Here is a 25,230-nt window from a genome sequence, read left to right as displayed (position 1 = left end):
TTTTTGAAACCATAAAATGCCAAGTATCCCAGTATGGAAGGCAGGACTAGGAAATTGGTAGTAGGAAAATGGAAAAAAGTTCCAAAAAAGAAAGACAAATGACCATTGAACTTAAAAGCCCAAGCAACCTCACTTCTTGTGAGGTTTTGAGATAAATGCAAATTTACATTACTTTCATTTTACTTATCAGTTTGCTGAAAATTCAAAAGTTTAATAATATTGTCTGAATGGAATGTGGGAAATAGTCCTTTTCTTGCTGTGGAATATAAATAGATATACTCCTATAAAAGGGAACATGATATTATTTATCAACGTTTAAAAGGCTGGCTAAAGTGATAGGACAGTAGGTAAGACACTTGCCTTGCACATAGCTGACTTGGTTTTCATCTCCAGCACCACATATGGTCTCCTGGGTCTTCCAGGAGTGATTCCGGAGTGCAGTGCCAGGAGTTAAGTCCTGAGCACCACCACTGGGTGTGATCCAAACAGCAAAGAAAAAAAATTTAAAGAAAAAAAGAGTAAGGTAAAAAGATCCTTTGAAAAAAGATCCTTACCAGTTTTGTCTCTGTAAATGTATTTAGTGGATATACTTGCATATGCTAGGATGTATGTATTAGATCGGTTATAGCATTGTTTGTAATCAGACAGGACAGGAAATGACCTAAATGTCCATCAACATGGCACTAATTGGAGAAATTATGATACATCCCTTCAAAGGAATACCATGCACTTATATGGGGAAAATTTCAGGTTATATTGCTGAGTTTAAAAAAAAAAGTAACGTGTGAAACTATAGGTAAAGTTACTTTCGTGTCAGGGTAGAGAATAACACAAATACTCTGGGTGTGATAATATGATAATATAACATCCATGTATTAACTGCACTATATACTTGTATATATGCAGGTATATAATTGTGGTGGGAGGATTGGGGAAAAGTAGATGCAAGACAGATTCAAGAGGGAAATATTTCAATGTACATTATTTTATATGTATATATCCAACTCATGGACCATGCAGATATTACCTAGTCAAAAGTTTATATTAAATATCTTCCTGCTAATCACCCATTAATATATTATACTAAGTACTTGGTATCCAAATGTGAAAGCAGTAGAATCCTGGAAAGACCACGGATTTAAAAATTCAAGCACCTGATTCAAATCCCGATTCTACCTGATAGCTATGGACCTTGACACATAATAGGCAAACAGCAAATGTTTGTGAACATATTCATGGCAGAAGTTACTTGATCTTTCTGAGTCTGTCTCTTCTCAAATAGAGATATCTCCTATCGCAGAGGGTATTGTAAAACAAAGATAGTGTGTCGCCACAGTTAATGATCACTACAATAGGCTGAATACTTTCACATTCAATGTTTCCTTAGTTCTTCACATTTACTCCCTCGCTCACCCAGGAGAAATGAAGGGACAAAGAGGAAGTGAATGCCCATGTTCTCACTGTCAGTTGTGGTGACCTTCCCTCATGACTGCCTTCCACAACACTCTAAACTATTAAAGGAGGTACTTAGGGAATTTTAGAAGTTAAAAAAAAGGTTTTTTTTTGTTTTGGGGTCACACCTGGTAGTGTTCAGAGCTGATTCCTGGCTCTGTTCTCAAAGATCACTCCTTAAAGTGTTCAGGAATCTGTATGTGGTACTAGGGATCAAACCCAGGTAGGCCACTTGCAAGGCAAATGCTCTACAGGCTGGACTGTTGCTCCCCACCAAGTAAGTTTTATCACTGTTTCTAGTCAACCTTCAGAGAAGCAGAAAGTCAGTAAATGGGCTTTTAATAATTCAGTTTTGAGTTATAGCAGCCAGACTGTTTGAAATTCATTGCACTGAACACTTTGAGAAAATCCAACAAAAACTAAGAGTTTGTGCTTTGAATGAAATAGAAGTTAAAGACTAACCCACAAAACATCCATAGGGAAAATGTAGAAATTCATTGTCAGAGACTCAACCTTTAAAATCTTGCAGACTTGTCGATAGTGCCTTCTTAGGGGTTGAAAATTATGGTCCACAGTCCTTCAAAAACTAAAAATTGAGCTTCCATATGACCCCGTAATACCACTTCTGGGAATACTTCCCGAGGATGCAAAAAAGCACAGTAGAAATGACATCTGTACCTGTATGTCCATTACAGCACTGTTCACAATAGCCAAAATCTGGAAACAACCCAAGTGCCCTAGAACAGATGACAAGAAACTTTGGTACATTTACACAATGGAATACTATGCAGCTATTAGGAGAGATGAAGTCATGAAATTTTCTTATAAATGGATAGACATGGAGGGTATCATGCTAAGTGAAATGAGTCAGAAAGACAGAGATAGACATAGAATGACTGCACTCATTTGTGGAATATAGAATAACATCACATGAGGCTGACATCCAACAACAGTAGATACAAGAGCCAGGAGGATTGCCCCATAGCTGGAAGCCTGCTTCATGAGCGGAGGGGAAAGGGCAGAAGGAATAGAGAAGGGATCACTAAGAAAATGATGGCTGGAGGAATCAGTCAGGATGGGAGATGTGTACCAAAAGTAGATAATGGACCAAACATAATGACCTTTCAGTGTCTGTGTTGGAAGCCATGATGCCCCAAAGTAGAGAGAGAGTATGGGGAATACTGTCTGCCATGGAGGCAGGGGAAGGGTGGGAAAGGAGGGGTATACTGGGGATATTGGTGGTGGGGAATGTGTACTGGTGGTGGGATGGGTGCTTTATCATTGTGTGATTGTAACCCAAACATGAAAGCTTGTAACTATCTCACAGTGATTCAATAAAATAAAATAAATAAATAAATAAATAAATAAACATACTGACAAAAAAAAAGAAAATGATGGTCCACAATATTGCAAACCACAATGTCTAAAAAGGGAGAGAGAGAGAGAGAGAGAGAGAGAGAGAGAGAGAGAAAGAGAGAGAGAGAAAGAGAGAGAGAGAGAAGAAAAGCACCTGCCATAGAGGCAGATAGGGTGGGGGTGGGGTGGGGGATAATAGGAGGGAACCTGGGGACACTGGTGCTGGGAAAATGTACACTGGTGGAGGGAGGAGTGTTTGAATACTGTGTGATGAAATCCAATCATGAACAGCTTTGTAAGAGTCTATCTCACAGTGATTCCATAAAAAAGTTTTTTAAAAAAGAAAATGATGGTCCAATTTAAACACACCTAACATTACACAAGCTTTGACAATTATAAATTGGGTTAAAAAATGCATACAAATAATTTTATTGAAATGAAGGATTATTTATTTTATAAAATAGGACACATCTAGATAATGCATCAAGACCTAGAAAGGAACTTTTTTCTTGCATTCAAGCCCTCTTTGGACTCCCCTTCCATCAATATTTGTCTTATGAACCTACCTCCACCTTTAATATCACTGATGCATTTTTAACTGTTTTCAAAGTTTACATGAATGGAGTTGTATAGTTTGTGGCCATTAGTGTTTACCTTCTTTGGCTCAACAGCTTATTTTTCAAAAGTCATGCATCTTGTTGAGCATAGTTAATTTATTTGTAACTTGTTGGGAGAGGGGTAATTCTAAAGAAACAAGCACATCCTTTAGTGAATATGTACATGGACCTCTGCTAGATACATACTTAGGGATGGACTTGCTGAGTCAAGGGCTATACATTAATTTGGTTTTGGCAGATATTGCCAAGCAGGTGTTTAAAAAATGTTCTCTAATGTTCTCAAAGTTCTCTTATTTTAGTCATTCTGGTGACTGTGAAATGGAATCAGATTGCAACCAATTTGCATTTCTGGGAAGATGATTTACTTGAGAAGCCTTTTTATGTGACTATTAGCTTTTTTGAGAAATATCTGTTGAAACATTTTGCCTATTTTCAATACGAGTTTCTGCCTATTGATTTGTAAATGTTCTTTATATATTCTGTGCACAATATAAAGTGTATTGAATGTAGATAGGGATCATATTTCTCTGAGAGTTGGCTTGTGATGCTTCTTGGTAAGTGGGATTTCTTAATTTTAATGTCCAGTGACAATGGAAATGTTACTGGTGCGTGCTCGAGCAAATCGATGAACAACAGGACGACAGTGCTAATGATTAAAAATAATGAACTTTGTTATTGTTGTTTTGGGGCCGCACCTGGTGCTGCTCAGGGCTTACTGGCTCTGCGCTCAGAGATCATTTCTAGTGGGGCTCGGGGGACCCAGTGCGGTACAAGGGATGGAACAGGGTTTGGCTACATGAAGGCAAGTGCCCTACCCGCTGTACTATCTCTCCAGACCAATGCATATATTTTTAATATTTACTTTGAATCGTTTTATTGCTATAGCGTTTCCAACAACCCATTGGAATAGATTTGTCGCTATGATATGAATTACGGGTCAAGATTCTTTTCTCCACCTGGGTGTTCCGCTGATAAACATGGAAATGTCCAGCGTCAATTACAGAAGACACCTGTCCTTTCCCGTGCACCAATCAAGGGCCCACGCCACGCTGCAAGTCTGTTTCTGGACTCTCTCCTTAGGGTCCGTTGGTTTGTGGTCGAAGCCAGTAACTATAACTTCCGCAACTGGTCTTTATTGATACCCGAGAGAATCAAGTCCTCTAGTAGGCTCCAATGTTCCACCCCACCAAGCCATCTAGTGCCGAAATGCCATTTCCACCTCCCTCCTCCCCCCCTTTTTTTTTTAACTTCCCCTGTGTCTAGGTGGGCGTGATGGCTTTACCTCTTCCCTTGGCTCGCTCCTTTGTGGTTACCTGGGTCTTTGTCCCATCAAAGGCCTGGAAACGGAAAAGGCAGCCGGCCAGGTGCCGGGAGCGGAGAGGATCAGCTGGGTAATTAACCCCCCGGGGAAGCGGGGAGGCGAGGAGAAGGCGGTCTCTGAAAACTCCCACCCCGAGGAACTCCGCTGAGCTCCACCTGGGCTCGAAACTCGAGGCGGGCCGCGGAGGGTCCGGCCGAGGTCACCGCATGTAAATGTCGCCGGGGGTTCGGCGAGGCCAGGCGAATCGGCTGGCCGGGGTGGGGCCGCGCGGCGGCAAATCACCATTTGAGGGCCGGAGTGCGCGGCGCTCGCCCAGAGCCGCGCCTGCAGCTGCCGGGGCCGGGCTGGGCGCGGGAGCCGGAGCCGGAGTCGCTGCAGCGGCGCGTTCCGCGGGCCATGCGCTGCCCCTGCCCGGGGAGTAGCCGCCGCCGGGGCGCCGGGCGGGCCGTGCGCGGCCGCTGAGCCGCAGCCCGGGAGCCGGGACGCGGGGAGGTGAGTGTCCGCCGCGCGCCCCGCGTCCCGCGCCGTGCCGGGGGGCCGCGCCCTCCAGTTGGAGACGCGGCTAGAAAGTTTGTTTCTGATGGTGGGGGGTGGCGAGGCAGGGCCGGCGCTCCCTCTCCTCCCCGCCCCCCGCAAAGTGTGGTGGGGGGGGTCCAGGATCGGTGCCTTCGGGGGGTCTGGGAACCTTCCAGGGCGGCCCCCTAGACTGGCCCCCGATCCCCGCCTCGGGAGGCGACGCTCAGGGAGCATCTCTGCTCCCGGCTCTTCTGCGGCAACTTCCCGGGACTCGGCCTCCATCGCTTGCTTTCCCTCCTGCTTTGCCCCAGTCCCCTCCTTTCTCCCGGCCCGGGGGCTGCGCTTTGGGAGGAAGCCCTGGGCTCGGATGGAGGAGGCGACGTTCTGCATCAAAGTCTTGGAAAGTTTGCAAAGAAAGCAAAGTTCTTGCGCCCTGTAATTGTTGACAACACCCCCCACCCCCAGCCTCCCTCTTCTCCCTTTGTTGAGAAAGGAATGAATAGTTGGTTGTGCTGATGCCTGTGCGTCCGGGAGGGAAGCGGAGGCGTGGGGGCGCCTCGTCTCAGCTCCCCTTTCTCCCAGGCGGTGAAGACGTTGTCTCGACCAGGTGTAGGAACCCGAGCTCGGGAGAGGTCGAGGGTACCGGAGCCCGGAGCAACCTGGGGAGGCGCTGTGCTCCGTGGCGCGGGCAGGGACGCGCTGGGTCGTGTGCAATCAGGGTTTGAGGGGTTGGAAAAGTCTTGTTTGGGGGTGTTCGTGCACTTAAAGCAAGGTGCGAAGGCGCAAGACCCTTTGCCTAACTCCGCGTCTGCTTTCGTCGGGAACTGAGACGATAAAGCAGAGCCAGACGTTCCGAGATTCCTTTAAACCTTGACTCTTATCCATCAAGGCTTCTCAGAACTCTCCAGGGGGAAAAAATGCACCGGCAAAAGGGAAGGTCTGTTGGATTATCTCTGCGCCTGTTGCCAAGGCCTGAGCCGAAATCCCGGGGGAGGGGGCTGCTGCGGGGCTGGGGGCGGGGCTCGGCGGTCCCAGCTCAGTTCTGGGGCGCAGGGGCAGCACAAAGAGGCGTGCAAGAGGGCATTCAACCCAACAGTTTGCCATGACTGGTTCCCCTCAGCTTGGCTCCGGCATTCTCCAGTGCTGTCCCCGAGAAGCCTGACATTTCCAGGATGACTAACCAAGATCTCAATCTCCTCTCCGTATAAAAAGCACTGCTTGTTCAATGGGTGCTAGTCATCTTAAGGCCCTTATCGTGTAAATCCCGCGCCGGGCTGCTTGAAATACAATCCGTGGAAGAATTATTCATACTTCAACCATTTGGCGAGACATCATAACGTTAACTTCAAAAAAAAAATTAAAGGGATATTCTTAATTCCTAAATCCAAGCAAAACTTCACTTCAAGTGGATAAATCGGTTTTATACTGCCATTGTTCCCTCCCCGCTCCCTCTTTGGCGCTCTGCAGAGGAGTTATAAAATCTGAACCCCAACCGTCAAGTCCCTGTCATAATCATAAAGAAGCAGGACAGGAAGTTACGTTTTTCAGTTTACAGTATGATAGAAAGCTTGTAAAGCTCCTATCGGAATGACCATGTGGGATTTAACCTGAAAATACAGTTGAGCTTTGAATGATGGAGTTTGAACTGTTATTTCCAGAAGTTCCCCATTGAGGAAATCAACTGACTGCTGATGTGAATGGGGACCCCGCCCCATGCTGAGTGCCAGCTCTCTCTCTGTGCATAGCCAGGTTTGGGGGTAAAGGTAGTGGTGGTGAAATCAACGTCCTGCTAATGGGTACAACTGTAACAAGTTTAGGGGAATCGGAAATTACACCAGATTTTCAACTAGGGTGGTTAGCTACCCTAACCCTCCATTTTTCAAGGATCAAATATATCTAATTTCAGAAATAAAACCAGGGCCAGAGAGATAGCTCCTGGGCCGAGAGCATGCTTTTCATGTGGAGGGTCCAGACTTCCATCCTTGGCACCACATAGTTCCCTGAGCACTGCCAGGAGTGGCAAAAAAAAAAAAAAAGGAAGTCGGGCTGGAGCAATAGCACAGCGGGTAGGGCATTTGCCTTGCACACGGCTGACCTGGGTTCAATTCCCAGCATCCCATATGATTCCCTGAGTACCACTAGGAGTAATTCCTGAGTGCATGAGCCAGGAGTAACCCCTGTGCATCGCCAGGTGTGACCCAAAAAGAAAAAAAAATAGAAGTAAAACAAGTGGGTTTCTTAGCTCTGCCTTTCCTTTTCTGTGATTTTCATTTTCTTTGTGATTTCTTCCATAAAGCGAGTGAGTATACTGCTTTGTGTACCCGCAGTTAAAGCGCAGCTGATATTCAGAGCCTGGATGTAGATTGGAGTTGCTTGGACCTGATAAGACACTCAGCTCTCTGAATGTTCACTTGATCCTCATATTTTTATACCAAGAGACAGTCTTTGACCTTTGTGTATATTTCAAGATCTGGCTTGAGACTGAGTCAGGATATTCTGAATGTTTACCTGCTAACAGATGGAGGGGAAGTCAGATGACAAAAGTCTCACCTGGTTTTCTTCTTTTGTGGATTGGGAGTTGGGAGGATGGGGTCACACCCAGGAATGCTTAGGGTTTATTCCTGACTCAGGGGTCAGTCCTGGGCTCAGGGACCATATGCAGCATATGCAGCCCTGGGATTGAACCGAACTCAAGGCAAACACCTTAGCAAACTCCTGCCTTGTCCCAACTTTTGAAGACTGCACACAAGCTGTGTTTGTGTTCATATGTACTTAGTTTAGTGTTTGTTTGTATTCTTATTGTTAAAAACAACTCCTCTGGGGCTGGGAGATAATACAGCAGTTAAGGTTTATGCCTGGCAAGCTCCTGACCTGGGTTTGATTCTCTCCACCACATGGTCTCCTGAGCATCATTGGGTACAGAGCTGGAGGCCTCCAGCACCATGGGGTGGGGGGGCTGAGTACCTCTGGCATTACAAGCCCAAAGACCACATCCTTGGACACTAGTGCTGAGCCCTTACTCAGCTAAGAATGCCTGGTGGGGCCCCTAAGCCTACTGAACACTGCTTGTGTGTGGGGGGGTGTCTCCCCCCTCCCCAAGAAAAATCCACTCCCCTCTTCATCCTTCCGGGAGAAGCCTTCCCAGAGCAGGGACTTGGTGGGTACTCCTTTTAATAGGGACTCAATGACAAGTGAGCCAATATGGTCCCACTGTTTGTTGAGAGCCTGCTCTAAGTCAAGGACTGTCCATGCATGGTCACTTTCAATTTCCATAGCAACCCCATGGAATAGGGGCTGAGTAACTTGTTGCCAGCCACATAGCTGGTAAGTTATTGGCAGGATGGGTGATTGAACTTCTTCTGTGTCTGGTTTTAAACCTAGGTTCTGAGTTCTACCTTGCTTCATATTTTTCAAGAATCAAATGATACCTAAGATGTGCGTGATGACCGGGGCTTCCATACAGAGATACCTCCAAGGGGAGAAACACGGAGGCAGAGACCATAGAGATTTAGGCTTCGTTCCACTGTGCTCTTCCAACCACATATTCCCACCCGAGAGACCTTTGTTTTTGATGAATTCCATGTCTGAAGGACCTCCAGTGTTCTCTTGACTGATTTCTGCACCCCCCCCCCCCCCCCGCCATCCGACTTCCCGGGTCTGATGACATTGAGATCTCTTGAGAGGCCTCTACAGACTGCCCTCTTATCTAAATGGCCATCCTTACCCAGCCTGTTCTATTACTCCATTCTGTTCTATGTTCTTTGCAGCTGAGACCCCACTGGGTTTGTTCTGTTGTCATAGGTTGGCCCGCCCACGCAGTGTAGGCCCCATAGGAGCATGACCTTGTCGAGTTTATTACATCCTCAGCCCTGGTACACTTTAAGCCCTAGAACACAATATGAAATACACATACGGAAACTTTATTTCTCTTATCTGCAAAAGGATGAATGACTTGAATATCTGTGACCCATCTACTTGTAATGCAGTGTGTGTGTGTGTGTGTGTGTGTGTGTGCGCACGCACGCGAGCATGCCCTCGCACACACACGCACATGGGTAATATAAGTGGTTTTTCTGTGAAAATGTAAAGTCCTTACCTTAAACCTAGATTCGAACTATATGCCATGTACTTTCATCCCTTTGATCCCACCCTCCAACCCCCCTGCCCCCCTCAAATCCTGTGTGTCTGGAAAATGGAAAAGTAGGCAGAGCTTAAGTAGAAAATGAAGTGACACAAAAGCTTTTGATGAGCTGCACACTCACATAGCCCCAACCCCCTTCTATCTCCTGCCCCACTTTAAAAAATCCACTTTTAGTTCTGGTTTTTGAAGTCAAAAGTGGGCTTGGGCCCTCTTCCCCCACTGTTGGACTGATTTAAACTTGACACCAGGTCCAGAATTGAGCCGGTCTTCCCAAGTGACTCACTGGGACAAGGCAGCGTTTCGATGGGGGCTCAGGAGATGGGGAGGAGAATCCCAAGGTCAGTGCAACAAATTATAGAGGAGAGAGCAACCTGCCTGTGCATTTCTAGTTCATTTATAGTTGAGAACTCACTAGAGATTCAGCCTGAACCATCTTTCCCCTCCAGTGTTTTTTGTTTGATTTTTGCTTTTGAAGCCACATCTGGTGGTGCTCAAGACTTACTTCTGGCTCTGCACGCAGGAATCACTCTTGGTGGTACTTGGGGGAACAATATGGGATGCTGGGGATCAAACCCCTGTGAGCAGCAGGCAAGGCAAACACCCTACCTGCTGTACAATCTCTCTGGCCCCATCCCTCCAGGGTGTAAACTCTGCTTCTTCATCCCTTCCTAAGTGGAGCCTTTCCTGACCACTTGGTTCCTCTAGCCCTGCCCCATCTCTGGAGAATCACAGCTCACAACTGACTGTGGTCACTGCCATAGAGTATTCATTTCATGAGGACAGTTGTGTCACCCTCTGTCCTCACCCTCTGGCATAGCATTCACACAGTACATGTGTGTTGAACAGGAGAATGAATACTGCTCCTGACCCAAGGTCACTCCTTCTCTGCCATTCTCATTACCACTCTCATCTTTTTCCCAGATAAACAAATCCAAATTGCTCAGTACCAAAGAGATTTGCATGTTCTTTGATCCTCACCTCTGGCTTCACATTAGATATTGCTGGGGAGCTTTAAAAAGATGGGTGCCTATTCCTACCCCCCCCTGAGATTCTAATCTTACCGGTCTAGGTTGAGACTAGGGGATCAAGATTTATTTATTTATTTATTTATTTATTTTATTTTTGGGTCACACCTGGCGATGCACAGGGGTTACTCCTGGCTCTGCACTCAGGAATCACTCCTGGCGGTGCTCAGGGAACCATATGGGATGCTGGGAATCAAACCTGGGTCGGCCGCATGCAAGGCAAACGCCCTACCGGCTGTGTTATCATTCCAGCCCCAGGGGAATTAAGATTTTTTTTTTTTTTTTGCTTTTTGGGTCACACCTGGCGATGCACAGGGGTTACTCCTGGCTCTGCACTCAAGAATTACCCCTGGCCGTGCTCAGGGGACCATATGGAATGCTGGGATTTGAACCCGGGTCGGCCTCGTGCAAGGCAAACGCCCTACCCGCTGTGCTATCTCTCCAGCCCCGGAATTAAGATTTTTTAACAGCTTGCCAGAGGGTTCTTCTGAGGCTGAGGGGCACTGCTCTAAGTTTCCAGCACACTTTTCTTGCTCTGGTCCCTACAGACTTAAAGCAGCCAGGGTGGGCAAGAGCAGAGATATCATTCATAGATTCTGAATGGTTCCCGCTAGGGTAAGAGGTACTTTTCACATCTGTTATAGCTGATAATAATAAGTTAAAGGTTCTATCCTTGGGTTTAAATATTCCCTTTAAGTTGATGACTCTTAAAAATCTGTATCCTTGGGCTGGGGAAAGAGCTGAAAGACGTGGAGCTCATGCCTTGCACGCATGGACTTCAGGTCCAGCCCCCAGCCCAGCTGGGGGTAGCACCGCTGGGCTTCTGCGCCATCTGTGGGCGAAAGCACCGAGCATCAGCATAGTTAATAACAGGAATGACCCCTGTGCCCCAACACAGCTGGGAAGGCTCCCTCAAACTTGCAGGGACCAGGGTTGTGGCTGGCTGAATACATGCCCTGCAATTCCCTGCGATGCTTAGCCCAGGGGGACAAGTCTGCACTCAGTGCTCAGCCGCGGTGTGGTGTGCTCAGGCAAGCGGCGCTAGGGGAGCCACAGGGGCTATGCCCAGGAGGGCCAGGGAGCTAACTCAGAGTTTATGCATGGTAGGTGTGTGCTATCTCCTGTCACTGCTCTTCACATCTCCCAGCAACAAAGTTTTAAAAAAAACAGCAAGTGACTGTCGTGGCTCCTCATTGTACATGCCAGTTCGTTTGAGCCTCCTGTGGTGAACCGCCAGCTCCTCACCCTCACCAGCCCCACTGGGGAGTTTGTCATGCACCTTTCACAGGGCTCTGCATCCACTGTCCACCCCTCCCCCCAGACCTGCCCCTTCTGTCCCTTCCCCTGGCCTGTGCCCCAGGTGAGAGTTCCTCATTCAGTTGTTTCCAGCGTTCGTTCCTTGCTGGCTTGTGACTGTTTGCCTGGCTGACCTGCCCATCTCTTTCTGTCTTTCCACATTCACCAGTTATCCAACTGGTTCAGACATGACTCTGCACCCCGTTTAGGCCTTCTCAGCACCTAGTGACTCTTGTTTGCAGCCTTCAGGGCTTTATGATCAGCTGGGGGGGGGGGGCAGGAAGAGAGCTCAAGGCTGAGCACCTGCCCTGCATCCAGGAGGACCTGAGTTCATCCCTTGCACCGCATTGCCTGTTCCCACCCGGCACCACCCAGGTGGCCCCGCTCAGGCCACATCACATGACTCGTGGTTTCTAAAGTGCATAGGGCCCGTCCATGCAGTGGATTCTCTCAGAGTCGTTCCTCTGCGATGCTCTGTCTTTCAAGTCCTTCATCTCCACCCATGACTTTCTGGCAGACTCCTTTCCTCCAGGATGTTCAAGGTCTCTCTTGATGGAGTCATGTTATAGGCTCTTGGAATACAGTCAGGGTGTACAGTCAGGGACCAGGATGTAGGCAGCTGGGTTTCTCCTGGTCTCTTTCCTGTTTGCCGAGTTGGAGGCTAGAGGGGAAAGTGTTTGCATCCCTCACTGATAGGGAATAAGCTTGCTTGGCATTCTAGAGCAGTGATTTTCAGCGCTGGCCCACAGAGTAGTCCGAGAGGGCTCAAGATGGAAAACCACTGTTCCAGAGCCCTGGGACTCAGTCTTGAAAGCTAACAGGATTTTGAGCAAGCAGAGAGGAGAGTGGCTGTGGTGGAGACTGGAAGGGGTGGGGGACATCATACCTGCCTGGAAATAGACTAAGTCAACAGGCTGCATTGAAATGATCCAGACCTGTCTAGGAAGATGGACAGCTTGAGGAGGCACGAGTGATTAGGGGTGTGTGTGTGTGTATTGGGGGGGGGGTCACTAGCATATGTCATTGATAGCTATGTAGGAAGGGCTGGGAGTTTTATTTCTTTTTTTAAATCATGATGATTCACATTCATCTAGTGCTGGCAGTGTGCCAGGTACTGGCCAGGCCTGGGTGGGTGTTGGGGGGAGTTGGTGGTATCTCATAGTCCTATTGTTTTTGCATCCGCTGCCAGCCAGGCCTTCTGTGTGGTCCCAATTAGATGTCGAGCAGAGAAACCCCAGAATTACCACGGGCAGAAATGCTCACCTGAGCAGAGTCAGCACCCTGGTTTGGCAAAAGAACAGAGAGCAGAGTTAGGCTTTAATGCCTGGAGCCAAGGGTCTGCTTTCAGCTGGGCCGACCCACGTGCATTTCTGTCGCTCGTCAGAGCAGGGGCCAGGGGTCGGCGCTTACCAGGTTCTTTTGCAGGCTGCTGTCTTCGTCCCAGGGGCGCTAGCCTGTGCCCTGCTGGCCCTGCTGCCCACCTGCCACCTGCTCCAGGCCTGGCTGTTTGCTTCTTCCAGCCACATCCTCTGTCCCTCTGTGGATCTGACCATCCAGAGTGATTCCCGGACTCTGAGCCCCTGTCGTTGGCAGTGGGAGGGGTCCTTCAGGAAGGGGAGCTGCAGGATGCATTCGAGGACTTGTTCTTAGCAGCAAAGTTTAGGGGCAGCCAGTGAGCACCCGGGGCACAGCCATGCTGCTCTGTTTTCCACATTACTCTGCTATCGTGACTAATGGGACATGTTCTGGGCCCTCCACATCTCACGGAATAGCCCTCACTCCAGCAGGCTTCTGCTCTTTCTTCTATAGGCTGTAACAATACCTTGGCTCAGAGCCAGGGAGGTGGTTTGGTTCAGAGAGCGGGAGTGCAGGCTTGCCAGTGGAAGCCCTGGGTTTAGAACCAGCTGCTGCCTGGTCACCTGAGCACTGAGCAGGGAGTAGCCCCTCAAACACTGCCAAGTGTGACTCAAAAATACCAACAACGAAATACTCTTGTATCGGGGCCAGGGAGATGACTCAAAGGGCGTGAGCACAGGCTTTGTGTGGGGGAGCCCCAGGTTTGGCCACCACACTGGAACTAGCCTCCAAGCACTGACAGGTGTGACCCTCAAACGAACCAAAAGACCTTGTATCATTTGGTTTAGTAGAAACCGTATTTTGGTGGTGGTTGGAGGGGGCGAGCTGCAGACTCACTGGGGGGAACATTTCTGCGGTGATCATAGCTGGGAGCCATTCCTGGGACTCCTTCACACGCAGGCTCACGGACCGGTTTCCCTTTTTTACCCACGCCCCTCCCCAGCCCCTCCTGTTTGTCTCCTTTCTCTTCTCAAACTAGGCAGGCGCCCGTGTGCATCAGCCACCTCCGTTGGTGGCAACGGGCCTTCCGTCTTCTCCAGTGGCCATGGAGCCCCACCCTAGGCCAGCAGCAGCTGAGCCAACTGGTGTTTGGAGGACAGACCCCGCTCCTGACCTCTGACCCAGGCCATCTTCGCTAATTAGAGAATATTGATTTATGTAGCGACACCAGGTGGTTGGCGGGAAGTTCAGCCTGAGAGTCTGCTGGCCTGGCACTCTGGGCTTTGTGGCAGCTCAGGAATCCCAGTCATCTCCCCCTGCCCTGACCATTTCCGGAGGGGGAATGGAGCTGGCTAACATCCTCATAATGTTTTCTCTGATGCGCTTGTGGCTGAAACCTCGACCCTTTCCTCAGAAACCTTTTCTGTGTGTGAACTGTGCTTTTCCATTCGCGTGGAACAGCTGCAGTCCTCCTGAGACGGCCCATGTGCCCCCCAGAGGCTGTTTGCCCTTTTCTTTGGGCGGATCTAGTGCCTGGGAGGCTCAGAGAGAGAAGGTGACAGTAAATTCCCATTCAGGCTTCCATCTGACTGAGATGGATGTTGTGCAGCATTTGCCTAGATTATACTTCCTGAGGCATTTCCTTGTCTTTTCTTCACGCGGTCTATTTCCACTTCAGTCATTAGGAAGTCGGTGCTTGGGATTTGCTTAGATTTTATACCTGTTCTCTGCCCTTTCTCCCCTAGAGCGAACAACCATGGCCGCGGGAAAGTTTGCAAGCCTTCCCAGAAACATGCCCATGAATCACCAGTTCCCCCTGGCCTCGTCCATGGACCTTCTGAGCAGCAAGTCGCCTCCCGTCGAGCCCCGTGCAGATGCCTATCAGGACGTGTCCATACACGGCACCCTTCCGCGGAAGAAGAAGGGTCCTCCTCCTCTCCGGTCCTGCGATCACTTCAGCGTCCTGGCAACCCTGCCCCACTCCAAATCCCCGCGGCACCTCTCCCCCCTCTTCCGGGAAGTCATCCAGGAGAACCCTGCGCAAGACTGGCAAGGCGAAAGCTTCTTCAGGTAATGGCTTTCATTGCAGGAGTGAAAATGAGGTGTCCTAAAGAGCTTTTTCAGAGAAGTCTCTTTTAGCAAGGAAAATGTCCGGTGTGTGCAAAGTAGAGCCACATATTGAATGACCTTCCCTGGGCTCTTCATCCATTCTTTAAACTGTCAGCTCAGGATGTCTGCTGTGCTGGTAGGATCTGCATGCTCTTTCCTTCTGCTATTGCTCTGGAGCAAGCCTCACACCTTGGTTTTTTTTTTTTTTTTTTTTGGTCTTATCTACAGTGGTGTTGATGTGTGTCTTTCAAAGATAAGAGCTCTTGTTTTTAAAAAGTACACAGTGTTAAAAACATGACACCTGGAACGAACAGTTTCTTAATATCATTTAATATTTGCTAGTATTTTTTAAAGGAGGGGGCCACACCCAGTAGTGCTCAAAGATTACTTTGGCTCTGTGCTCAGGGATTACTGCTGGCAGGCCTTGGAAGACCATATGTGGTGCTGGGCACCAAATCTGTGTCAGCGCCATGCATGGCTAGTGCCCTACCTGCTCAAGTGGCTCTGGTCCACTTGGGAGTATTTTTTTTTTTATAAAGTTGTTTGCAATAATTTTTTTTTCTTTTTTTGCCAAACCTGGCAATGCTCAGGGGCCACTGCTGGTTCTACACTCAGGAATTACTCCTGGCGATGTTCCAGGGACTATATGGGATGCTGGGGATCAAACCTGGGTCGGCCGTGTGGAAGGCAAATGTCCTACCCATGTACTCTGGTCCCATTCACAATAATTTATTACATTCAATATTACAATACCAATCCTACCACATTACACTTTACTACCACCATTATTTCGAATTTTCCCAACCACCACCCAACCCTGCCCTAATAGCAGTCCCTAAATAATTTATTTTATATTGCTTCTTATGAATAATCTGCTTAAAATGATCAAAAAAGTTTTCTTAGAAGAAAGTGTGTGAAGAACTTGGGAGTATTTTTTTAAAAGCCAACTTCCTCTCTCATCAGTCCCTCAAAAAGAAACACAACTAAGGGCTAGAGAGAGATTTTGGGAGGTAAGACAGTTGCCTGGCATGCAACTGACCTTGGTTAGATCCCTGACACCAGCAGGTATGATCTCTGAACTCAGATCTAGAAGTGACCCCTGAAGTAACATCGCTACCAGATGTATCCCAACATCCCAAACCCCACCAAAAAGAAAAGAAAAGAAAAGAAAAGCACATGCTTATTTCTTATCGTAATACCAGATTCTGAATGATATCAATCCAATTCTATAGAGATGCAAGAGTTTACATAACTTGGGACCTGATTCTTGTTGTATTTATTTATCCATCGGCTAACATGAAATGTGGGGCTGGAAGTCAGGCCAGTCCCAGAATGCTTTGGGACAGGAACTGATTTCTCTCTGCCCTCTGAGAAGCTGACTGGGCCTGTGGCTGGCAGGGCTCTTTGGTCTTGCAGTGGCTCTCACCATTAGGGTTTCTGCTTGTTAGAGCCGGGTTAGGGGCTCTGCACTCCTTCTCCTTTGGCAGAAGATCAACAACACATGATACTGTGAGGCAGAAAAGGGAGCAGTGTCTTCTGTTGTATCTCCCGGGGCTTCTTGTTTTGTCCTTCTTGGCAAAGAAAGGCTCTTTGATGCAGGCTCACTGATGTGTTCAGATGTACTCCATGAGCTCCCCCATTCATGAGAGGACATTGCTCCTTCCCATAAGTGCTGGTGCCTCATCAGGAAGTTTCCAGAAGCTTCCCTGAGGGGCTGGTCTCCAATGGAAAAGGGTCTGAGTGCCACAGGGGTCCGGTCCTTTGCTCTGGCCTTGGGAGAGGGCGGGGGTTGAAGGTGAACTAACAGGATAGCACTGGAACATCTCAAATTGTCTTCCCAGGCAGGACGTTCTAGTGAACGACCCAGATAATAAAGACGGGTGAGTAGGCAAGACAGTTGCCACTTGTAATAAATACGATGGAGGAGATAGAGGGACAGCAACTTGGGCAGGTTTGAAAATCCCTCCAGGAAGCTGGGGTGGGCCGTGACTGGAGTGTTGGCGAGGAACAGTTGGGAGAGAGCTCTTGCAGGCAAGAGTTCGGCATTTGTTGTAGTTGCACAATTATTGTTGCAAGGAGGAAATAAGCTGAGGGCCTGGTATTCTCTGTAGAAAGCTTTTCAAGAGCCCTGAGCTGTGGTTGGCATTTTACTAGAAGGTTCCCCTGGGGGTCTTGGAGATTAACAAGCCTCGGACTGTTCTCCTAAATCTCAGGCTGGGACCTACCTCCCAGCTCAGAGAGGCTAAGAAGTGGCCTGCAGGTAAAGCCACTCCTCTGGCTCCTGTGTTCCTGGGCGTGGTGTGTGTGACTTGCAGGGCGTTGGAGCTGACAGCAGAGATGGCAAAGGATTCCCTCTCTCAGGCAGCCTGCAGGCAGTAGAGTGAAATAACTTCTGGCCAGTCCAGGTCAGCCCCAAGGCAGGCTGTTTTTTGTGAGAGCCAGTGGGGCAGAACCAAGCCTTCTGAATCTGGCTTCTTGTGACCCCTGTTCCTGTGTGAGATGCGGCTCTGTAGCAAGCAGGACATCTTTTGTGAGCTGCTACAGCCAGTGGCCAGCTCCTCTGAGGTCCTGGCTGGGCGCCTGCTCTTGCAGGGGGAACTCAGGTGGGGGGCGGGGAGGTTGGTAGCAATAGTCGCCCTTCCTATCTTAAGGAAGTGCTTGATAAACACTCCAGGTCCAAATGGTCAACCCGCCAGCAGTTCAAAGCCTTTTGATTTGAAATGGGACATGGACAGAGGTTAGATCTCTGGAAAAGATCTTAGTGGAAGGTGGACACAAGTCCTGAGTTTGAAGTCCAGGCGGTGGCACTCTGAGCAAACACGGCTGGTTTGGGTCTGTTGATGATTCAGAGATAGGTTGATCTAAATTCACAGGTCTTTTTTTCTTCTCTGGGTGTTGTTGTTTGTTTGTTTGTTTGTTTTATTTTTGCTGGGGATGCAAAAATGAGGGCCTCGCACATGCAAGGCAAGCACTCTTCTGCTGAGTTACATCCTCAACCCATTTATTTATTCTAGACTTAAGAGATCTCGTTAAAACGAATACAGGAAGTGACAAATGCATTATCCTTCACAATTTGACCCAGTGACAAAGCACGTGCCTCTGTGTCAGAGGATGATACAGGCCTATTTCCCTGCCTCTTGCCCTATTAGTCATAGATTTACCTACCACATTTGAGAAGTATTCTGAGGAACCCCACTTTTGAGTTGTTCAATGTACCCCCGTCTCTGTAGGGAGCCTTGCAAGCATTCCTTATGAATGTAGGCACTGCCAGGTCCTTTTTGGAGAAGCTATAATGTCAACAAGTAACATCATGAAAAGCTGGGGACAAGGTATCAGATGGAGAATTGGAGGGTCCAGAGTGGGGTTGCCTTCAGGTCCCACAACAGGCTGGCAGGGAGAAGTAGGTTGTGTTCTGAATTAAGCTCTTACCATGCAAAAGAGCTATGAAAAAGCCAACTGGCTAGGACTAGTTAGGTCTACCTATAACAAGATTATTGATTCTTTTTGGAGGGGATAGGATAGGGCACACCTGATGGTGTTGGCGGGAAGTGTTTAAGCTAGGGTTGGGGGAACCAGATGGTGCCAGGGTTCCACATGCAAAGCCTGTGTACCAGCCCTTTGAGCTGTTTCGCTGGTCCCTTGATTTCCCTCCCACCCGAAGTAAACTTTTTATTTATTTGTGATTTGGAGCCACACCTGGTGTTGCTCAGGGCCACGTCTGGTATTAAGGGAACCGTTTGTGGTGCCAAGGTTCGAACCAGGAGTGGGCTACAGCCATATGCGAGACAAGCGCCTTAACCGTTGTACTGTCTTCCCGTCTTCCCAGCTCTCAAGTATACTATTGCTTGGCCTCTTATTGTTTTCATAATGAATTTATGGATTAATTTCAGTGAACTCTGTCTTGTCCAGATGTCAAGTCTAAAAGCCCTGGCTTCCATTACGCTTGGTATGGGCATGCTGACAGTGAGAATTTGAAGTAGGTTGTGGGAGTGCCCGGACCTAATGTTCACCTGCAACCCCTGACACTCCAAGAGAACCTTCTAGAGAGAAACACTGATAAGGTGCTGCTTCCCAACAAATATTCTTACTTGGTTAGAAAAACTCCTTTATATTGAAAAATTGTTTTTTAATATGGGAACCATGAGTTAAAGTTGTCAACCATAGAATTTCAGGCCTACGGTCTTCCCACTCCAATCTGACCACAAGCGTCAGTGTTCCTCCATCATGACCTCAGGTTTTCACCCCCACACCTGCACCCACGTACTTGTAGGCACATTTTCAAGTTGAATCATTGTAGTTTGGGTTCCGTGCTTACAGTCGTGGTGGGCTTGGTGGTTTAGCTGTACACAGATCCCTCACCTCCACGCCAATGATCCGCTGAAGACCCCCGACCCTGGCTGCATTGTTATGTTTCTTACTTCCCCCTTCATTCCTCTCCTTCCCTGGCCTTTCCATCTCTCTAATCTGGGAGTGTGCCCCCTTTGATGCTTTACATTCCCCTGCCGTGTTGATATTGATATTCTTTATCAATTGATAAGTGAGCACACCCAGTAACTTGCCCTTCTTTCACTTTTACCTTGTTTTCACCTTCATTAATTGGCTCTCCACTCTGTCGGAGGCCCCGGCCAAACAGAAGTGCTCTCCCTTCTCACACACGTGCAGTAGGAAGCTGTCTTCTAAACATGTCATAGCCACGTGACTTCTCCCCTACACTTCACCAGAGAGGAACGCGTAGTTCCCCCAGAGTCTAAATCTAGCTGCTTGGACACCCTCTGGGGGAGAGCAGTGCCTTGGCTGCCTCGAGCCAGGCGGAGGCAGGCCTGGAGGCCGGAGCTGGTTTCTCCTTCAGAGACCGTATCTTTAGGGTTTACTGGTGTCTTGGCTGCCCTTGGATGTACTTGTGGTTTTGAAAGGTGGCCAACGAGAAAAGCCAGGGGAGGTTTAAACCTGCAGCTCCGTGTCACAGAGGAGCCTTTGTTCCGCGGGAAGGAATAGGACAGACTCCAAGCAAGCAGAGCAGGCTGTGGATGGGATTTCCTCTGGCCATCAGCTTTACGCTGCTGCTGCCACTTTAGCGCTCCGACACTGGCCTACACCACCCTTGCATGTCACTTAGTCAACACAAAGGGTAGCACCAACCTCCACGTGTTCATGCATTTATCTTCAAGGATGAGTTTACCCTTTTTCCTTGCCTCTGTTGATGTCCTTGCAGTGACTAGAGAGGTCAACCCTCCTTGACTCTGGGTCCAGCACACTTCACAGGTTGTGCTGGTATGTGTGTTGGCAGGGTGGGTCTCCCTGGTGCTCATACCCGGGTATGTGTGACATGACCTGAAATTGGGAACCGCAGGCAACAGATAGAACTGTGAGGATCACCCTAAGTCCAGTTGGGCAGCAAGAGAGATCAAGCCCAAGGTCTCATGCATGCAAGGCAGGGGCTTCGGTGAACTCCCAGCTCCTTTCCAGGATGCCTCGGTATTCGAGTCTAGAATCTCCTGGAGCCGAGAGGGGACAGTGATGCCAGGGGGCTGGAGGCTAGGCACCCCCTCGCATGGCTGGGGAGGCCCATGTTCCAGGGAACAGCTGCTGTGGGCCTAATTCCTTCTGCCTCTGTGCTGGGGGAGCATGTGGTAGGACAATAGTGACTTCATTCATCTGCACCAGTGGGGCTGTCTGGGCACAGGTGTTTTCACTGACCGGGGCCTGAAGATCTGCAGTTTCCCAGGGTAAAAGCCTGGGTGATGTCCCAGGTGTAGGCACCTGCTTTGAAGCAAAAGTGTGACGTGTGGAATCCATGCCAGATCCTCTCCAAATATCTCCAAATATCTCTCTGATAGAGAGACCTCACTGTGCTCCTATCTGGACAACGGTTTCGATGTGTTCCTCCGCAGAAGCACTGCGCCCTCGAGAACAGCGTCCTCCCTAATGAGCATGCTCCTCCCCCAGACAGGCGGCCACTCGTTCATCCGCCAAGGAGGCTCGACCACGTGCAGGCCCTGTGTGCAAACCTCTGCATTTTATCTGTCAGTGAGGATGTCTGCCCTTTGTCTATTGACAGTTTATTAGTGCACACAAGAGGGTTGGATTTGAAAGTGCAAAATATCTAAGAGATTCACTTGAGTTAGTGGAATGACAGTCTCAGGTGCTTTGCTGTTCTTTTTCCTTTGCCATGTCAGGGCCTCTTACAAGCAAAGGCGATTGCTCTGTCACGGGGCACATCTCAGCTCGTGCACCGAGTTCTCATGTTTTTTAAAGTTCAGGGTGTATTTGGAGTTGTATTGGACGCAGCTATCATGTGGGTGGTGGTTATGGTGTGAGTGTGAGTGAATTCTGAGGAAGGGGACCTGCTGCAACCCTCAGTCCTTGGTGTGCTGAGAGCAGAAGCCTGGGGTCAGAGGTGAGCTCAGCCCCTGCTGGGGGCTTGGGCTTCCCTTGACCCTGAGATGAGGGAGCCCCAGGAAGGAGAAATGCTAGATATTAGCAGCTGCCTTGCCAGTCGTCCTAAAGCCTCTTCTGAGAGGGATGATTTGAACCTAACGCCAATGATCTGTGCATTCTCAGCTGTTCTAGAAAAAAAAATGAAAAAAGACGAAAGGGTATTTGTTTTTGCTGATTGCCAAGCACAGACCAAGACCAAGATCGAGATGAGAGAAGTGCACAAAGCAGACCTTGTGAGGGGAGCTGTCTCCGCCCTCCCCCCCACCCCACAGCCACTCTTGCTTTCAATCAGAGTGGCTCAGGATTCAGGCTTGCCTTTGGGAGAAGCTGAGCTTGGCTTGGGGCGCCTTCTTAGGGCCAGCAACAATGGGAGTTTTTCACACCCTCTGCAGATGCTAAGAGGTGTTGCAAACAGAAGCGGTGGCCAGCCTTGTCAAATGTGGATTTGGGAACTGTCCCAGCCAGTCAGAAATGCAAACTGGAGAGTTGTCCTTGCCCTTGTGGATTGGAAAGGGTCCCTGAGCCGGAACCCCTAGATGGATGGGCCTCAGCCGCCTGCAGCCTGCTGTGGGCCCCCTGGGCTGCACCAAAAAGGCAGGCTGAGGGGGCCAGATGAACGGAGGCCACACTCACTGTCTAGAGGCACTAAAAACTGGTCTCAAAGATCTTGTTTTTAAGGATCGTGCTGTTATTATCTGCCAGTTCTAGAAGTCTGAGAATCCTTTCACCCTAGAGTCAGCCTGTGTGCAGCCAGGGCTGTGTGAACCAAGATTCCTGTGCAAGGATCCCATCACCGGGACTTTTTTTTTTTTTTTTTGCTTTTTGGGTCGGCGATGCACAGGGGTTACTCCTGCCTCTGCACTCAGGAATTACTCCTGGCAGTGCTCGGGGGGACCATATGGGATGCTGGGAATCGAACCTAGATTGGCCGCATCAAGGCAAATGCCCTGCCCACTGTGCTATCACTCCAGCCCCAGACTTTTTCAATTGAATCACCGTGAGATACAGTCACAAAGCTTTCAAGATTGAGTTTCAGTCATACAATGATCGAATACCCATCCCTCCACCTGTGCACATTTTCTACCACCAATGTCCCCAGTAACCGGCCCCCACTCCACCTCACTCCTCCCCCTTCTTCCATGGCAGACAATTTCTGTCTTTCTCTCTACATTTGGGCATTATGGTTTGCAATATAGATACTGAGAGGCCATCACATTTGGTCCTTTATCTACTTTCAGCACACATCTCCCATTCCTAGCTATCCGTCCAACTATCATTGATTAGTGATCCCTTCTCTATTCCAGTTGCCTTTTCCCCAAGCTCTTGAGACAGGCTTCCCACCATAGAGCAATCCTCCTAGCCCTTGTCTCTACTGTTCTTTGGTGTTTTTCTCATATCATGTTATTGTATATTCCACAAATGAGTGCAGTCATTCTGTGTCAGTCCCTCTCTGACTCATTTCATTTAGCATGATACTCTCCATGACCATCAGCTTAGAAGCAAAAAGCATGACTTCATCTTTCCTAATAGCTGTATAGTATTCCATCGACATCGCCAGAACTTTATTCTCCTGCTCAGCTGAGTGAGTGGAGTCTCTTTCACTTGAGTCTAGGGCCTCGGATGCCTTTGCTGGGGTGTGAATGCAGGCCCTGATTGCAGAGAGAGTGCCAGCGGTGAGGCCGATTCTCACCAGTGGGCCAGGGAGCTCTGTGACCTTGGGCGATTCTTTTACCTTTCTGGATATCCACTTCCTTTTGGAGTAAGCTCGAAGGTCAAATAAATGCCATGTGAGGGCTCCAGGCTCAGTTCCTGGCACAGAGAGGGGGTTCGGAGGTTGGCGTCTGGCCTTCCTTCCTCCTGGAAGGCTGGCATGGAGACATTCCTAATCCCACGTGTGACCTGAGCTCAGGTTCAAGGCTTCGGTTCTTGCAGAGCACCTTTCCCCTGTGTAGATGGAGCCTGGCTGGAGTCCCACTCTCGGGCCGCGCTAAGCTGCCCCGCGGCAGTGTCTTGGCCACTGCACCCGCTTACTGGTCTGAGCGCCTCACTATGTACTGTCGGAGCCACGTGTTGTACCAGATTCACGGACCCGGTCTCAGCTGACTCGGTTCAAACGAAAAAGCAGTTCAGCTCACAGCTCCCGTTTCATCGGATATTTACAGTGTTGGCTTTGTGCCAGGCACTGTGGCGGGTGCCGGGTACCAAGTGGTGAGGGAGATCCATGTGGTCCTTCCTTAGGGAAGGCCCGGTTAAGGGAGTCTGCAGACAAGTACATCAACAAATCTGAAAACCCAGTGAGAAGGAAGACAAGCAGTAAGTCCTGTGCCCCTCGACTCTGGTTGAGGAATGGCCTCCCTAGAGGAAAGAACACCGGGATATTTGATAGGAAAGACTTATTATTTTTATATTACTGTGTTTAAATGGGCTGGAGTGATAGCACAGCAGGTAGGGCATTTGCCTTACACGCGACCGACCTGGGTTCGATTCCTCCGCCCCTCTCGGAGAGCCCAGCAAGCTACCTAGAGTATCTAGCTCGCATGGCAGAGCCTGGCAAGCTACCCGTGGCATATTCGATATGCCAAAAATAGTAACAAGTCTTACAATGAAGATGTTACTGGTGCCCGCTCGAGCAAATTGATGAGCAGTGGGATGACAGTGACAGTTGAAATAATATTGAAGGAATATTATTTGAATATTGGTTTAAAATGTTTTATCATTACTGTCACCTATTTCTTTTTTGCTATTAGAAAATTTAAGTGTGTTTTTCTTTTTACAGTCTTCTTTTTCTTATTTTGACTGGGGTAGGGGACAGGCAGGATTTGGAGCACACTCAGCAGTGCTCAGGGCTTGCTCCTAGTTCTGTGCTCTGGAATCACTCCTGGCGGGGCTCATGGGGAGCATATGGGGTTCCAGGGATCAAACTGGTGTTGGTCATATGCAAGACAAGTGACTTATCCTTTATGCTATTTTATTTTTTGGAATCACCGTTGAGATACACAGTTACAAAGCTGTTTGTGGTCAGATTTCAGTCATACAGTGTTCTAACATCCATGCCGCCACCCGTGTGCATTTCCCACCACCAGTGTCCCCAGCTTCCCTCCTGCTACCCCACCCCTGCCTGTCTCTATGGCAGACACTTTCTCTCTCTCTCTCTCTCTCTCTCTCTCTCTCTCTCTCTCTCTCTCTCTCTTGCCTGCGCTCCCCCCACCCATTACCCCCTATACTGTATACTATCTTTCTGTCTCTTACATTCCGTCTTCAGGACAATGCTGGTCTATCATGGTAAGAAACTTAGATTTTCTTTCCCAAGGCAAAAAAGAAGTTTGAAAGAACAGCAAGTTCTGATTCAGTGTTTTAGGGGGAGGGAGGGGTGTGGTGCCAGGGAACAAACCCAGTGCCTCACTCATGCAGGACAAGTTTTCTGCTGTCAAGTCACATCCCTGGCTCTGACTCAGCTTTTGAAAGAATACTTGTGATTGAGGGGTTGAGATGTAGCTTAGTGGTTAGAACACTTATCTTGCATGTGTGAGGCTCTGGGTTTTGATTTCTGGCACGGCCAAAAAAATAACAAAATTGTTTTGGTTTGGTTTTGGGGTGGGTGTGTGTGTGTGTGTGTGTGTGTGTGTGTGTGTGTGTGTGGTTTTTGAGCCACACACTGCTGCG

The 25,230-nt window shown here is 48.7% G+C and overlaps 1 protein-coding gene across 1 annotated transcript in view; it reads left to right on the top strand.

The window, feature by feature from the left end:
- The first annotated feature begins 5,065 nt into the window (after positions 1-5,065).
- BCAR3 (BCAR3 adaptor protein, NSP family member) overlaps positions 5,066-25,230 on the top strand; it is a 128,754-nt gene continuing 108,589 nt past the window's right edge. The window contains exons 1-2 of the mRNA XM_055140512.1: positions 5,066-5,238; positions 14,766-15,090. Coding sequence (XP_054996487.1) covers positions 14,777-15,090 — 314 coding nt within the window. The 5' untranslated portion in view covers positions 5,066-5,238; positions 14,766-14,776. The remainder of the gene's footprint in view (positions 5,239-14,765; positions 15,091-25,230) is intronic.

This window comes from Sorex araneus, chromosome 5, assembly GCF_027595985.1.
Source record: "Sorex araneus isolate mSorAra2 chromosome 5, mSorAra2.pri, whole genome shotgun sequence".
In the NCBI taxonomy this organism is placed as follows: domain Eukaryota; kingdom Metazoa; phylum Chordata; class Mammalia; order Eulipotyphla; family Soricidae; genus Sorex; species Sorex araneus.
Note: the sequence above shows the minus strand (reverse complement) of the source record. Positions and strands in the feature narration are given on the sequence as shown.